Here is a 16,752-nt window from a genome sequence, read left to right as displayed (position 1 = left end):
ATTTGTCTTCAGCTTGGGTCATGATCCCAGGGTCCTGGGATGGAGTCCCGCCTTGGGCTCCTTGGTCAGTGAGGAGCTTGCTTCTCCCTTTGCTTGCCGTTCCCCCTGCTTGCTCTCTCTCCCTGACAAATAAATAAATAAAATCTTCATTAAAAAAAAAAAAAAGAAAAGAAAAAGAAAAACACTGCTATTCCCTCCGGCAGGCCCTTGCTTTCCACCCTGGCTAGGTATGTCCCCACTATTATACCACCCTGCCCATTTCCTTTGTAACACTTGCCATGATTTTTTTTTTAAGATTTTATTTATTTATTTGACAGAGAGAGAGACAGCCAGCGAGAGAGGGAACACAAGCAGGGTGAGTGGGAGAGGAAGAAGCAGGCTCCTAGCGGAGGAGCCTGATGTGGCGCGCTCGATCCCAGAATGCCAGGATCACTCCCTGAGCCGAAGGCAGACGCCACCCAGGCGCCCCATTTGCCATGATTTTTTTAAAAAACTCCTTTTTTTAAGAGTTTTTATGGCAGACACTTAATCAACTAAGCCCCCAGACATCCCAACTTGTCATAATTTTAATTACTGCATTCGCTGGCTCATTATTCCTACAAGAATATAACAACAACAAAGAAATCAGGAACCCTGTCTGACTTCTTCAATATATTTCCAATGCTTATCCCAGTCCCTGATACGAGTTGCTGCTCTGTAGATTTTCCGGGGCGGGGGAATGGGAGTCTAGATGAACACATAGATGTATGACTGGATGGGTGTGTGGGTGAGTGGGTGGATGGATGGATGGGAAAGCTGGTGCTCCCTAAATATTTTCCGGATAAACGGATGGACGGACGGGGTGATGGGAAGATAAAGGGATGCTTGGATACTTGGCCGCTCAGATTTTCACCTCCTATCCACGAGGGGGCGCGAACACACCGCGCGCGCAGGTTCAGCCCGGGAGACGCCGCTCTAGGCCGCAGCCCGCGCCCCAGCTGCATTTCCGCCCGCGCTGGGAGGGAGGGTGGGTTTCTTTTGGTTCCTGCCGCCTCCCCGAGCGGTCCCGAACCCTCCCGCACCGTGCCGCACCTTCTCCGCGTCGTTCCCTTTGACCCCCGCCGACAACAGTCCCGGCGCCCCGGGTGAGTCACTGTGGGGCCGCGCTGCACAGGGACCCCCGGCCCTCCAAGGCCGGTGCTGCATCCCGCTCTCTCCACGACAGGAGGAGAAACTGAGGCCCGAGGGGGCGGGGAGAGCCGGCGGAGTCCAGCCGTCCGGATTCCGGGCCCCGCTCTTGGCTCCGTGTCCGGCCCCTCCGCTAGGTGCGGACCTCTCGGGAGGCGGGTCCTCGAGAAAGGGGCCCCGGGTCCGATCCGCCGCCCGCGGGGAAGACTCGGGTCCCACTAAGTACGACCAGAAGCGGGTCTGGCGACGCGCGGGCCGAGTGCCGCGGCTCGGGGTGCGCGGCCACGTGTGTTCCCCGGCCCGAGGGGCGCCGCGGACCCCGCGATTTTCACGCACACACCCACCCCCGGCTCCGGGCCTTGAGTCCCCCAGAGCCATTCATCCGTTGCCTACGAAGTGACCTGAGGAGCGTGAACCCGTTTTCCCGTCCCCTGTCTTTAACGGAGAGTGTGAAAACCCCGGTTGTGCAGGGCAGTTGTCTGCGCTTTCATTCGGGGGTGCTCGCAGGGCGCAGAGGGGCAGCGTGTGATTCCTGCCTCCCTGCTTGGCACTAAAGCCCCTTCCCCGTTCTCTTCCGTGCCTAGGCCGTGCGAGCTCTGCGGCTGTCTTGGAAGCAGATGGAGACTGTCCCTTGGACGGCTTTGCGGGCCGAGCCGCAGGCAGCACCCCTTTCTGCCCCGCAGGACCGTGGTCCGCAGCGCCAGATGCCCCCCCACCCCCGTGTGCAGGGCTGAGGCCTGCTGGGTAAGTGCTGCTGCGCCTGAGCACCTTGACCAGGGAGGGGGCTCCTTGCCTTCCTGCCACAGCGCGGGGAGGGGCGTGGTCCTGGAGCGCAGGTTCTGAGACCCTTCTTGCAAAGCCCTTGCGCAGGAGGAGGCCTGGTGTGGTAGGTGGGGTGGGGTGGGATTGGGGTCAGAGAGGTCTGGGTTCAGATCCTGGTTCAGCCCCTGGCCAGCCGCATAACCTTGGCTCGGTTATTTCCTCGTCCTGAGCTTCACTTTCTTTTAGGTGGGGAAACTGCCAGAGCTCTGGGAGGACAGAGGTCTTGTGTGTGTCCTTTGTTTTTGAGCCCACGGTGCCTGGCACGTAGTAGGTACTCAAGCTGTATGTGGGGGGTGAATAAACAATATAGGCATTTTTGCCAGGAGTTGGTCTTCCGGTTGATGATGGGAGATGGAATCTTTACATGAAGTGGTGATGATGCTCCGGGTCCCGGGCTTGGCGGGCAGCTTTCTGCTGCCTGGGAAGATAGCAGGCTGCTAACCTGGGCTGCCCATGTCCAGGTCACCGATAGTGCAGGGAAAGGGTTTGCCGAAAGTGTTTCCCTGTGTTCGGAGGGTCCACTCCTGTCCGTTTCAAACCTGGAACATTCCCGCACTTCCTCTTTCCTACCACCTTTCAGATGTCTCCTGTCACCTGGTGCCAACGTCATGCTCCCTGGTAGTGGAGGCAGAGGATTCGGGGAAGGGTTGTCCTGTGTTTGGAGGGTGCATGTCCTCACCTTCCAGGAGTTTGCCCACATTCCATCCTGTCCGCAGACACCTTGGGCCTCCAGGGCCCCGGGGGCAGTTGTGTGTGCATGAGTGTCACCGTTGGGGCTTTGACTTTCTCTCCGTGCTGTTGGGAACCAGGCTGTGTGTGTTACTTGTTTTCCTCGATGTCCAGCATAGGTGTTGCCGGGCACCCGTGGCACACGCCTGTAAATCGGGCCTTGACATCCTTTTCAGGCTATCCTTGATTAATGATGCATTCGTCAGCATTGGCCACCCTGTCGTAGGCCACGCACTGTCTCCCTCTTTAGAGTCAACTGCTGTCTTTTTGACAAGGAAGTAGTGTGTCTGTTGAAGAAATAATAACAGCCAACATGTGTGGAATGCTTCCTTAACTCTCTGGTAACTACTGTGCTAAGCCCCTTCCTGATGCCTACCATGCCCTGCTGTGAGCAGGGACAAGTTGGGTCTGTTGCAGATGAGCCCACCGTGTGCAGAGGCATCGTGGGAATTGTATCAGGAACATTCTAGACCCCAGTGTCCTTGAGGTAAGAGGTCTCTTGTCTGGAGTGTTCGTTCCTTGCATCTGGTTCAGTCATTTGTGGGTTCCTAGGGGCTTCATATGAAGATATAGGGGAGCTGAGAGGTGAGAAGGTAATGTCTATGAGCCCCCAGATCTGTTCCCTCGATCCCAGGCAACCTAGATCACATCTAGCCCTTGAAATGTCCTCAGCGGCTGCTGCAGAGGTAGGGTCTCCAGAGTCCCACTGGGTCACAAGCGCTCTCTGGAGGGTCTGCCTTCTGTCCTTGGAGTGACGGCAGAAGCATGTTGTAATGGGAAATGAGACCCACACTTCAGAGACTCCTGTCCTTGGCTTTGAATTCCTTTGGGCTGCTCTCTCAGTGACCTATTCAGAGTCTTATTCTCTTCATTTAAGAAACAAACTTATGGGGCGCCTGGGTGGCACAGCGGTTAAGCGTCTGCCTTCGGCTCGGGGCGTGATCCCGGCGTTGTGGGATCGAGCCACACATCAGGCTCCTCTGCTATGAGCCTGCTTCTTCCTCTCCCACTCCCCCTGCTTGTGTTCCCTCTCTCGCTGGCTGTCTCTATCTCTGTCGAATAAATAAATAATATCTTAAAAAAAAAAAGAAACAAACTTATGATAGAGGTGATTTCTGTGCTGCTTAAGACCACAGGATTCCTGTCATTTCCAACCCTAAGATTTTCGCAGCGCTTTTGCCAAAAGTGACTTCTCTTTGATTCCCCTTGGCAGGGAGTTTCTGTGGGGCTTTTGCAAGAATGGCCACTCCTGAAGTCCTGTGCTGCCTGGGTGGTTTCCCCAGATTCAGTCTATTCCAAAGACCAGTAGCACCTGCTTCTCTTCCTAGGTCTCTCTCTGCCCTTCAAGCACCTGCATTCGAAAGCGATCATGGGCGGTCTGTGCTCTGGTCATTGATAATGCAGGGAGAGGAATTGTTGAAAGCAGCTTCCCGTGTTTGGAGGGTCCACACCTGTCCCTTCCAAATGCTGGCGCTTTCACACACTCCTGCTGCTCTCCTGCTAGTGCCGTCTGGCCTCAGGCATTGAGTGATGCTGTGTGAGAGTCAGTGATGGGACACTTGAGCTTTCTCAGCTTGGCCTCCTGTTGTGGGGAACCGGGCTATGTTTATGTTCAAGTTTAGGTACTTTATAGGGTTTAAGGAGCCAGAATGAATTCTGCATAGGGATACTGTGTGATACTGGGTGATGTATACTGATTGCCATAAGATTTTCAAAGGGCAGCAGTTTTTTGGATTTGGTGGCCCCGGGCAGGTCTTTGAAGGGGTGGGATGTGATGGGAAATAGGAAGGTATTTGGGTAGAGAGGGGCGGAGCAACAGGAGGAGTTTGACGCCGGGGTGAGCACAAGCACCCGAGAGACAGATGTGCAGGGATGTAATGACAGTGGAGGGAGGCTGAAATGGTGACCTTCACTCCCAAGGTGGGGTGGGTGTAGGTGGGGGGCTCAGTGGGAGGGGCCTCTGAGCTTGCGCTCTCCAGCCATCTATCAGTTACTATATCTGCTCTTGCCCTGAAAATGACCATTTTTTAAGACAGTGTTTATTTTGACTCTTCTCTGGGAGCATTGAGATTCATTTTTGAGCTGTGTTTGGTGTGAAAAAAACCTGGTAGCTCATGCCTGATTAATTGGGGGCATTCTCATTGATAACAGCTTGGAGAAAGATGAGATCACGTTGGAACCCGGACACTTGTGACCTCCTGCTCTGTGGCATCCTCCTCGCTCTAGGAGTGCTGCCTCGGAGCTGGAGATTGCTGGAGGAAGCCTGAGTGGACGGAGGCACTGGCCCTCTCAGGACGACCCAGGCCCCAGCTGCCCTGGAGGGACCTCCTCATGGTGAGTTAATGCCAAGGGGCTAAGTCGGCCTGTGTTTCTGATACGGAAATTCCAGGCTGCTGGCCTCATTGGACCTTCTCCTTTAGATTATGTCGGGGTTGATCGTGGACACTGGAGTAGCATGATGAAGAATAATGTTGCCAGGTGAAGCATCGCCAGACCTTCTTACCCTGTTGCCTCAGCACAGCATGGAAGCACTTTTCCCTCTGTGTAAGCAGGCCAGAGGGAAAGCCCTGGGACCCTGGAGGCTTGAGGTCCAGAGCTAGAGACTTCAGCTGTTTCTGCCACTCCCCCAGCAGGTGTCACCGAGCGCCGTGGACCAGGAAGACTGGTTCCCTTCCACCTGGCCAGGTTGTCCAGCAGCCTCACGTCTCCCAACCTACTCCTCCTGTAACGTTTTAGAACCAAGAGTTTTCTGCACAGTGCATCCTTGTCCTCTCACCCACCCAATAAATCTTGAAACTGCCCTGCTGCTTGTTTTTGTTGTTTGTCTTCTCTTTTTAAATCCATACCTCCACGTGCCAGCAAGGTAGGTATAAAGAAGGTGGGTCATGAGCAGACTTCCATTTTTTACTCTCTGAGATGTTCCACTTAGTGCACTCCCAAGGCTGACCTAGGGACTGGAGTTGGGATGTAAAATTTGGACTAAGGGTTGGACAATCCCAAGTACTTCTGGAGGGCTCGGGTTTGGGAGAAAAGGAAAACGTTAGAATTGTTGGCTGAAGGACATCGGGGCCGGGGCTTTGGAAAAGAGTCTGACGGTGGGGTGGACGCAGAGGCAGAGTCAGGGGCTGAAGTCCTGGAGGAGGCAGGAGTGCCCTGAGTGCTGGGGCTGGGGTTCCCCTGGGGGATTTTGGGAGATGGTTCTGAGCAGGGGCGGGCGTGGTGTGGACGAGGAACACCTGTCCTTTGGAGAGCTCTGGGGCTGGAGGAGGCAAAGGCCAGGTGTCGGGATTTCTGTTGCTGTTGCCACAAGGTAGATTTGGTCTCTGGGAGTTCTGTTCAGTGACAGTCACGGCACTAGTGTGCCCTGCGCCCATGTGCCTCCCCACACGTGGGTAGGTGCTCCTCTGGTCTCATTTTTCAGGTACGGTCCACACAGGAACTCACAGAGGTAGAAAGGGAGGAGTTGATTGTCCATTCCTTTCATGGAAATTGAAATCACCTTGATTGGGGCTGAGGTCAAAACCAGGTGGTCAGGCCCACTTTTGTGAGTTCAGCACCTTGACAGCCTCAGTCCGCAGGAGGCATTCTTGGGGTTGAAGCGTCTGCTCTGCCCAGCAGCTCCGGCAGAGGCCCTTTTTCTCCCTCGCCCCTCTCCTGAATTCCTACCCAAGGACCTGACGTTGCCCACTCTTGAAGGTCCCCTACCCACTCCACTGTCTGGGCCAGTGTCCTCCAACCGTGGCCCTAGTCCCCTCATGAAAAATGAACGCATTTTTCCCAGCTTGGCCAAAATTCCTTTCCAGTGAAGTTTAACTGTTGGTTGTTGGCTTGCTGTTTGTAGATGTCTTCTCTTTTACACTGACCAGCCCCCTCTTTGCCAGGCAGCTTCTGCCATCTTCAGTAGCCCTGGGTCAGCTTTGGGTAGCCCCGTGCGTCGCGTTCCCTTCCCTTTTATTCTGTTTATTTTCTCATCGTTTTCTTGACTGCCTCCGTGCCCGCACCTCAGTCCTGTGGCCGGGGGCATTTCTGCTGCCATGCCACTTGGTCCATGATCTGCAGGAGCGGGCAGTGAGGGAGTGCTGGGGAAGAAAGGAGGAGGCGATATGGCCATGGTTGCTGAAAGGGCCAAGGGAGGGGCGTCTTGGGGCTATAGAGGCGTGATCACTGACTGTGGCTTGGCCTGGCATCACCAAAATGTCCTTCTCAGTAAGCCCAACTGGTCAGGTTGTGGAGGAGTCAGCCATCTTTGCCCTGTTTCTGTGGCACCCTAGTATAATGGCGGGCCAGGGAGATCAGGGAGGTCCTCGCTGCGGCAGCGGGTGCACAGTCCGCACTCAGCACAGCTCTCCTCAGTCAACAACTCGTTCACTTCCAAACCGCAAACAATCCTTACCCCTGGCCCAGCCTCTTGGTCTGCCCTCCCCCGCCCTCTACTCCCCAGGTCCCATCTGAGCCTCAGCCCTAGCATAGACATCCCATTCTCCAGGCTGCCTGCCAGGCCCTTCTCGCTGCCCACGGTCTGCCTCTCCATCCTAACCCCATGCGCCACTACCCGTGAGCAGGCCCCAGCCATACTACTGAAGGCTCCTGAACGTGCTCTCCTTTTCCTGGCCTACATGCTTGGAACACATCCCCATTTCAGAGGCTGGCCTGACTCAGCTTGTGTCACTTCTTTCAGGAAGCCTGCCTTGGCTACACCCCCAGCCAGACTGGATTCCCTGCCCTTCCTTTCCTTCGTACCCAGTGTCGTTCATGTTCAGCACCATTCTAGGAACTGGTCAACAAAAGAGCAAACCCCTGCCTTCAAGGTACTTAACATTTTAGAGGACAGAGACAGCCCATAAATAAAGAAAACGTGTAGCATGCTAGAGATGGGCTAAGGGAAAAAATAATGAAGCAGGGAAATGAGACAGGAAGTCTGGGGCAAGAGGGGGAGTGGCACTTGAAACTGAACGGACAGGGAAGGCCTCACCTGGCAGGTGTGATTGGAGTCAAGGGAGGGCCTCTCTCCTCTGGGCATTCATGGCAGCCTGTGCTGCCTCCATTACAGTGTAGACAGGGTGGTAGGAAGCTTTCCTCTGGGGGACCAGGCCTAGGGAACGGGGGGGGACAGGAGGCCGCAGAGGCCACTGTTGTGCTGCACCTGATGATGAATGGCTGCCGTGTGGTGAGGGGGGCGGCCCATTCAGGTGGGGACGGGCCAGTCAGACTGGGCCGTGCATGTCTTGAGGGCAGGCTCTGCCTCTGCCAACTCTGCAGCCCCCTCGCCCACCTCGACCACAGCTCCGTAGATTAGGGAAGCACAGCCACTGAGGGCAGCCCTAACCTGTGACCTTGGTCTAGGACTAAGAGCAGGTCGTCTTCTTGGGGAGTTGTGAGTATGTTAGGAGCTGGAGTAATTGGTCACAGGAGCAGAAACAGGAAGAGACAGAGGGATTGAGTCCCTTTAACCACAGGATCTCAAGGTACAGACACTGAGCTCCTGTTGCAGGTGAGGGACCATTTCTAGAACTCTTCTAGGGGGAGATCTTTCAATTTCCAAACCATGTTTGTGTTCCACAAGCTCTGGGGTCCAGGTTTCCCTGAATTTTTGTGAGGCGTGGCCAAGTGACCAAAACTCCTGTCTTCCTTTTTCATTAGAGACCTTAGGGTTACCACCACTGTGCCCTTATTAGAGCCTCTGCCCCTAACAGCCTGAAAGGTACAGTGACTGGTGCATGCCAGGAGCTCAGTCAGCATTCAAGGATGAGGAAAGAGGCCAATGGTGGTCTTAACAGTGTGTACCAGGAATAGCTCATGCAGGCCTCCCCGTCCCCGTGACTACAACTGCCATGTCACCAGGATACCTAACTACACCTGCCCTGGGAAGCAGCCTAATGAAATCATTTAGAACCTGTTGAATTCTCACAGTGTCCCTTAATCGCTGTGGGGCCTGGAGCACATTCTTTTGCCTCCTTGAACCTCAGTTTCTGGCTCTGTAATTTTTTTTTTAAGATTTTATTTATTCATTTGACAGAGAGAGAGACAGCCAGCGAGAGAGGGAACACAAGCAGGGGGAGTGGGAGAGGAAGAAGCAGGCTCCCAGGGGAGGAGCCTGATGTGGGGCTCGATCCCAGGACTCTAGGATCACGTCCTGAGTCGAAGGCAGACGCTTAACGACTGAGCCACTCAGGGGCCCCTCTGGCTCTGTAATTTGACCATCAGCACCCACCCCCCACAGTAAGGATAAAATAAGGTGATGCATGTTCAGTCACAGGACAGTACCTACCTCATACTGTGTGCTCAGTAAATGTCAGCCATTTTTATTGGATGGGCTTGTTGATGGTTAACAGGAAGAATAAATGTCACGATGACAGACTCATCTGTCAACGTGACACCACAAATACGTTCTTCTTTGCTAGTTTGCAGATATCCCAGTAGGACTGGTGTTAATCATTGCCACCACCAATCGAACTTTGATTAAATGCCATGCACTGTACTAAATAAGCCTGTAGATATAATGACCTCATTCAGTCTTCGCAACCCAGTGAGGTAGGTTTTATTATCTTCCATTTTATAAATGAGGAAACCTGGGCTCAGAGAAACAAAGGGACCTGTCTTACTTCTAATGAGTGGCTCAGCTGGTTTTCCATTGCCTGGTGTATTAAGTAGTGAAAAATGTTGCAGGCTGATTTCATAAATAGCATGAGCATATCAGGTTGTCAGATGCTTGTTTGTGCTGGAAAACTAGAAGTTAGGGTATGTTACTCTTCTGTCCCATCTGCTTCACGTTGCCTATTTTCCAGTCTTCTAAAATATTCCCCGTCTAAATCAGCAGTCTTTAGAACTGAACTTGTGAAGCTGACATGTACAGAGACAATAGGCATGTTTCAGCCAACACCAAAATATCAACCATTGTTGATCTTTACTATTGTTGCTTTTTTTTTTATTAGAGACCTTGTATTTGCCACCACTGTGCTATTACTGTAGGAGAACAGAGAGCCAGAAGAATGAAGGTTCACTCATCCATTCAAAAAACACTTGTCAGGCTGTGCTAAGAATAGAGATACAGTGATGAAAAAGAAAGTCTCTGCCCTCAAGAGGGTCACACACAAGTACATAAGATAGTAAGTTTTATTAATCCACACCCTACATGTCTCCGAACAGTCACTGTGTGCTGAGTCTCGCTGTAAGCTGGGCATACAGCTCTGACCAAAGCAGAGTGGGGGTCTCATGGAGCTTATAGTCTGGAATAGCATTATCCAACAGAAACACAATGCAACCCACAAAGGTAATTTAAACGTTTCCTGGTAGCCACTTAAATAAAAAGAGGATGAAGTACATTTTAATAATATATTTTATTTAATGCAATATATCAGAAAATATTGTCATTTCAGTCTATAACCAATATAAAAAATTACCAATGAGATATTTTACACTTTTTCCCAAACTAAGTCTTTGAAATCTGGTGTGTATTTTATGCTTACAGCACATCTGGGTTTAGATTAAGCCCATTTGAATGTTCAGTAGCCACAGGTGGCTGCTGGCTACTTTATCAGACAGCAAAGACGTAGGTGGTGAGGGGTTCAAGGCTAATTCCATGTAAGAAGAGTGTCCTGACGATGCTTCTTCTACAGGAAGGCTGCTGCATCCTGTACAGTCTTCAAGAAGCTGCTCTCACCTAGGCCCCCCTTTCCCTGGTATCCCTCCTGGGGATCCTATATCCTGGCAGAGTAGGGCTGGGTATATATCAGGTATGCCTGAAGAAGCCCCTGCATCATGTTCCAGAACCTTCTGGAAGCAGGACTCCAAGTTCTGTAGGGCTTCTGTAGCACCAGCCCCATCTCCTGGAGTCAACCTTAGCGTGCCCAGAGTTTGTACATTCGGTCAGTCGCTACTTGCTTATTGAGCGCCTACTAAGTGTCAGGTTCTGCCGTAAGCAGTGGGAACACACAGCGGTGAACACAGGCGGTTGTAAGCTCACAGTCCCATCATGATAAACGAGTAACCACAAATGAAGAAATGTAATAAATGCTCTGGAGGACAAACGACAGTTGCCATGAGACTAAACGGGGACACCGGAGGTCTTGGGGGGCGGTCAGAGAAGGTCTCCCTGAGCAAGTGGAATTACCTGGGCCATGGAGGAGTGGTGCACGTGTGCAAGCAGTGTGGGGGACAGAGGGGGAGCTGGAGGAGGGCCAGCGGGGATGGCATGCAGCGCGGAGGACTGGGGCAGCAGCCCGGAGTGAGTGTGAGCGCACTGGCTTCATGCCACACACACCTAGTTCAACCTGGCTGGGTGACTCGGGTGACGAGTTTCACCCTCTCTGGGCCTTGGTTACCTCCCTTAAAGGGATGCAATGAAGACATATGAAAACACCCGTAAAGCAGACACCCTGATTCATTGTTAAATTATGGACCTCTGCTATTATTAATAAAGGTTCTTCTGCACCATATCAAGAAGATGGCCAAGTTTTGTGTTTGCTTCCTTGTCTTAGGGACGTTGGGGCTGAAGCCTCCAAAGTAGTTTTTAGAGAAGTGGAGACAGACCCTTCCCCTTATTGTTTCCCTTACTTTATTTTTACTAGAAGATTTGAACAACACAAGCAACAGACTTGAGTTTTAAAAATAAATCTTTTCTTTTGGAATAATTTTAGATTTACAGAAAAGTTAAAAACCTAGTACAGAGAGAGTTCCATATGCCCTTCACCCAGCTTCCCCTAACAAGCACATGGCTATTATGTAGCCACAGTATATTTGTCAATTAAGAAATTAATATTGGCACAGTCCCATTACCTGAACTCCAGACTCGGTTTGGATTTCACCAGCTTCCCCTGTAATGTCCGTTTTCTGTGCCAGGATCTGGTCCAGATCACCATGTTACGTTTTGTCAGGGTATATCCTCCTTTCCTCCGATCTGCAACAGATTCTCAAGGCTTTCCTTGCTTTTTCAGACCTTGACAGTTTTGGAGAATGTTAGTATTTGGTAGAACGTCTTTGATTTGCGTTTCTTCGCTGGTTTCTCATGACTAGAATACGGTTGTGGATTTGAGGAAAGAATATCACAGAGGTGCAGTTCTCCTCTCATCACACATCAGGGGAACATGATATCAACATGACTTATCACTAGTGATATTAACCTTGATCACTTACTTGGCTGAGGGGTGGCTGCCAGACTTCACCGAAAAGTTACTGTTTCTCCTTTTCCAAAGATTCTGGTCTTTGGAATATAGGCTTGATTTCAGCACATATTTTAGAAAACATGTTTAGAAATCTTTGCCCAACAATGAGAGTATATATTTTTTCTCAAGCACATTTAGAGCACTTCTAAATGTTGACCACATTGTATGTTGCAAAGCAAATCGCACATACCAATGCATCAGTATCATATAGACTACAATATGCGACTACAACATAAAGACATAAAACCAAAACAAACTTTAGAGAATATTCAGACTTGAACTGAATGAAAATACCGTATATCAAAACTTGTGGAATGCAGCTAAAACAGTACACAAGGAGTTTATAATTTCAAATGCTTTTGTTGGGATTTCCCATCGGTAAGGGAGCATGTGACCCATCACACAGGAGACCTCCCTGTATTGACCCTTGTAGACAGGAATTCAGAGGGTTCAGAACTCCCCAGTGTTCTCGTCTTTGGCACTCCTTCATAACCATGAGAGAATCAGAACACCAGCTTTATTCCCTGGTGGCTTTATTAGGGAGGTCATTAATGGTCAAGATGGGATTCCTTGAACTTCCTTGGAAGGGGATCCTCAAGGGCTACTGCTCACCAGAGAAGGTTGTGCTAGGAAAACCTATCCTTTTCTTTCCATTTTCTGTGGCATTGGCTCAGCCAAGCATGCCCAGCATCTCTGCTTCTCAACAGTAAACTATGATGTGAATGGCTCCCATGAATTGTCCAGTGCACAACTCTATGTGGCTGGCCTGCCTACCCTCAGTGGAAGAGGGATGGGGATGTGCCCTGGGATAAACCCAGTATATGTCTCTCACTGTATGCAAAAAACCAGACTAAGTGTGAAGTCAGAAGTCCACATACAGAGAGAAGCAGAGATGCAGGGCAGGAAGTCTGGTGGCATTCCAGTCTATGGTGTCTGTTGTGTTGGCCCAGTTTGACGTCTGTCTTCCCCCTCATTTGATTCTGTAAGTTTTCCAAAAATTATTTCGTTTGGAAGCATAAGTCAGGTTTCTGTCACCCATGCATCCTAGTGAAAAGCTTATTTTTTCCCTTAGCTTGCCTCCAAATGGCCAGTTAATAAGGTATTCCACGGAGGCTTTGCATGAGGCACTGTGGGCATTTTGCTTATCCAGGCTGACTTTCCCTTGTATGACACTGGCCTGCCTAACTAGGTTCCAGCAAACGGGCAGCATGTTGAGTTCTCAAAATAAACACGTTGTGATGGCCCTTGCTCATGGCATTCAGACAACAGTCCGTTCTCAGTGGCTTGCCCTTATTTGGTCACAAAACTTATTTTCAGTTCTTAAAAATAAGAGAGCAGGCACATTCCCTTCAAGCAGGAAAGGAGTATATGTATGAATTGGACCTTTTGATGGGAGGGGATGTTCTGGGGCACAAGCAGCCACTACAGTGGGGCCCAGGTTGGCAAGCAAGACTGCCTGGAAAATGGTGCTCTCAAGAGTGGAGGAAGTGAGCTCAGGGAAACTCGAGGGGGCTACCGGGGGAAGAGGACACTAGCCAAAGCAGCACTAGTATGTGCAAGGCCTTGGGCAAATGTTTTTTGCATGACTCCTTTCTATATAAGCAATTTGCTTAAAAATATATCACAAAATTCATGGGCCCTTGTGGAATATAGTGATTCATTGATGGGGATTTAGAATAATGGGTAGGGAGGAGGTGCTGGGACTGTATTTACTGTCCTATCGGGGCACATGAAGATTCTTGGTAGTATCCAGGCGCCATCTCTTCCAGTTCGAGTCCCAGAACCATCCCTTCATGTTTTTTACTATAAAATGTGCCATTCTTGCTTAATTTCATATTTCCCACTGCCAAAAAAGGTACACTATTTGGAACCTGTTAGTACTGAAACAATATAACCTAACTTTGTAGTCCTCTGATACATTTATTTAATGCTTGGTATATTATTTCTTATGATGGTGCATCATCCAGCAGTGGTGGTCTCGATACACTGGCTTCCAAGGACTCAGAGTTTTCTACAGTGACTCACTGATGAGAACTACAAATACAAATCTTACCCAGAATATGCAGGAAAATGTTAATGATAATTTATTTTCTGGCCATGTTAAATTTACCTTTTGGAATATCGTTTCGTAAACACAGACAACACATCTTCTAATCATATCTTGAACTCTTCAGGCAATTGTCACTGTGTTCCTAAAATGTGATTGCTTTCAATGCTGACCACACTCGCCTTCCACACACCGCCACCAGCAGGGAGCACAGGAAAGGAGTCTGCGAGAAGAGCAGTCCCATTCATACAAGATGCATCCACCCTTGTGCTGCATGGCTTAAGACAATGAGAGCAGCATGCCGTCATGTCCGTCAGAGGCAGGAAAGTACATCAATGAGAAGAGCACACTGGCATTGCAGAGCAACATTTCAAGTCATTGGAGGAGATAGGCATAGCAACTCCTGCCAAAGGGGGTGAGGTGACTGCCCTGGGGACCAGCTGAGGAAGGAACTGCAGAGTGCACAGAGTAAAGGATCCCTGCTGCCCCCCCTCCCCCATCACCCTGGCTGCAGTAGGTCAGAGTGGTATCATGTTCTGAACACAGAGGTGCAAACCAACATTTGGGCCCACATCATACAACCCAAGCCCAAGCATCTTCAGTGGACTGTTGGTAGCTCAGGGTCCTAAACTCACCCTGGTTTCAACGTGAGCAACAGTCACCAAAATTAGCAGGGTTTGTGCAGATGCTTGAGTATGTCCTAAAGAACCAGGCTTCTTTCGTCTTTCTGTTCCACCTTCCTTAGCATAGTTCTCCTCATGGTCTCAAGATGACTGCAGCATCTCCAGGTGCTGTGCCTGAATTCCATGCATGAAGTACAGGAAAGGTGAAGGTCACAAACGTCTCCACAGACTTCACTTTTATTCTGGAGGGAGGATCTCCCTTCGGACTTCTGTCTACATCCTATTGGCCAGAAACTTTGTTTTGTTGCCACTCCTAGCTGCAAGGGAGGTTGGAAATGGTATGCTTTGCTTTCCAGTCTCCGTAGTTCTGAAAGGCAAGGGATAAGTGGTTGGAATAGATATTCAGTGAGCCTCTTAGAGTGTTTGTCACACTGCATTTGATTAAAATGCATTGCTTTGATCCACAAAGCGTCCTGGATATAGCCCCATTCCTGTCCTGGAACATTCTTACTCCTTGTTCCTCTTTCCTCTAACAACTTTCCTGGGGTCCGGCTTGGCGGCAGGGCTGGGGGGTAAGGGGGTGGCAAGGTCTTGAGGAAACACTCTTCTATTCTTTTTATGAGAATATCAGTTCCCACGGTCTCTTCTAACTGAAGGTAAGAAGTCAGCATTTTCTCTGCTCTCTTCAGCCCTTTTCAGACAACCATGCCTTCAGCACTACTCAACACCCTGATCCTGTCTTCTCTAAATATCAAGGACAGTCTCAAGGCCGCGGCTTCCCTCCTCTTCTCTCTCAGCCCAAGTTTCCCCCTTTACAGTCCCAAGGCACTCGAGCTGTATCTATTTAAGCGTATTTATTATTTTCCTCGTTGAGGGTGAAACCAGATTATAGAAAGGGGTAATGTTTACAAAATCTATGGTGCATCGTAGGTCCTTAAACCGGTATCTCCTGCTACTATTATTACTATTTATGTTTACTCGCCTATGTCAGACTCAACTCCTTAACCAGAGGCTCTGATTAATTTGTAGTCTGCCCCTCTCCTGGAATTGAGTATTTCTTATAGTTAATGCTATGTCCAGGTAATAAGGGAGCAGCGAGGAAAGGGCAACATTTCAAAGAAAGGGTGCTGTAATGCTGGGATGGGAGAAACTCCTAGAACCTGGGTGGGAGCCAGAATCTTGCAGAGAAGCCCCGTACTCAGTCGGCACCGAAAACATGCGAAGTCTGTACTGATTCACAGGGACGCAGGTGGAGCGCCCCCTGGGCGGTATTGAGATGAGGCAGCCGCAGCCGTCACTTCACTCCTCCCACTCCACTTGATCCGGAAAGGAAGGAGAAAATGTGCCCCGCACGGCGATCTGGGATAGCTGCGCAGGCGCAGCTTCCGGAGCCGTGTCTCGGGAATTATTTAACGCCGCGGCTTCGGACCCGCAGAAGCCTCTGATCAGGCGCGCCGCGCACGCGCGGTGGTCCACTCGGTTCGGGGAGTTATTTGACGCTGCCGCCCCTGGCAGTCGGAAGTTGCCAGAGCAGAGCCCAGCCGGCCGGCCTGACCGGCCTTCGTCGTCCCCGGGCGCCCGCGGAGAGTCGCTGACGGGTGGACGGATCGACCGCCCGAGGACAGCCGGCCTGGGCAGCAAAAGCGCCGGCACTATGGCGCGGGTGGCGTGAGGCGGAAGGCCGAGCGCGGCCGGCGGCGGCGGCGGCGGCGCCCGCCCCAGCGATGCGGGCCCCGCCCGTCGCCTCAGGTAACCGGACGGCCCTCCCCGTCGCTGCCGGACCCTCCCCTCTCCTCCCGTCCAGGCGGTCCCGAAACGGCCACTGTCTCTCGGGCCCGGGTGCCTCAAGGGCCCTGCCTTCGGAAGCACGGCTCTGCTTTTCTCCGGGGACCCGCGGGGTCCGGCGGAGCCTGGCCCCGACTCGGGGGGGAGTCGGCGGCTTCTATCGGGTCTGTTCCGACCCGGTCTAGCCCTTGGGAGCTACCCGGGCCGGGCGTTGCGCTCTCCTGGCAACCTGGGGGAGGGGGCGGGTCTGGAGCGGAGCTAGACAACTCCGGCGAGGAATTTGGTCCAGCTTGAGTTGCTGCCGCCCTGTGGGGACGATGCTGCCCATTGCACAGTGACAGTCGGGTGAGGAAGAGTTAATAACGAGAATAAACAGCTAACCCTTGTTAAGCGCTCACTATACGCCAGGCATTGTGCC

The 16,752-nt window shown here is 51.3% G+C and overlaps 2 protein-coding genes and 1 non-coding gene across 7 annotated transcripts in view; all 3 read left to right on the top strand.

Moving 5' to 3' along the window:
- The first annotated feature begins 828 nt into the window (after window positions 1–828).
- Window positions 829–5,529, top strand: LOC123796981 (uncharacterized). The gene is made up of 4 exons (XM_087853943.1): window positions 829–1,124; window positions 1,752–1,911; window positions 4,945–5,052; window positions 5,139–5,529. Exons 1-4 carry the CDS (start codon window positions 829–831, stop codon window positions 5,175–5,177), a joined length of 603 nt encoding a protein of 200 aa, XP_087710069.1. The 3' UTR covers window positions 5,178–5,529.
- Window positions 4,068–4,201, top strand: LOC123797040 (small nucleolar RNA SNORA71). Its single transcript, XR_006780867.2, has one exon. It is a non-coding gene; the product is annotated as a small nucleolar RNA SNORA71 (small nucleolar RNA).
- A 10,545-nt stretch (window positions 5,530–16,074) lies between the features above and the next one.
- RALGAPB (Ral GTPase activating protein non-catalytic subunit beta) overlaps window positions 16,075–16,752 on the top strand; it is a 79,087-nt gene continuing 78,409 nt past the window's right edge. For 2 of the 5 annotated variants that reach the window (XM_045804607.2, XM_045804605.2), the window contains exon 1: window positions 16,076–16,298. The gene's annotated coding sequence lies outside the window, so the exon portion shown is untranslated. Of the gene's footprint in view, window positions 16,299–16,752 lie in introns of all 5 variants that reach the window. The other 3 variants (XM_045804609.2, XM_045804608.2, XR_015720908.1) reach the window with 2 other exon arrangements.

Source organism: Ursus americanus, chromosome 22, assembly GCF_024610735.1.
Source record: "Ursus americanus isolate L20-20 chromosome 22, mUrsAme1.1.p, whole genome shotgun sequence".
NCBI lineage: Eukaryota > Metazoa > Chordata > Mammalia > Carnivora > Ursidae > Ursus > Ursus americanus.
Note: the sequence above shows the minus strand (reverse complement) of the source record. Positions and strands in the feature narration are given on the sequence as shown.

What these genes read in the sequence shown, in the direction of transcription:
- LOC123796981 (XM_087853943.1), top strand. Translation starts at nt 829, where the DNA reads ATGGACGGACGGGGTGATGGGAAGATAAAGGGATGCTTGGATACTTGG. An exon ending in CAACAGTCCCGGCGCCCCGG is followed by an intron (nt 1,125 to 1,751) that starts GTGAGTCACTGT and finishes TTCCGTGCCTAG; the next exon opens with GCCGTGCGAGCTCTGCGGCT. An exon ending in GCAGGGCTGAGGCCTGCTGG is followed by an intron (nt 1,912 to 4,944) that starts GTAAGTGCTGCT and finishes TCCTCGCTCTAG; the next exon opens with GAGTGCTGCCTCGGAGCTGG.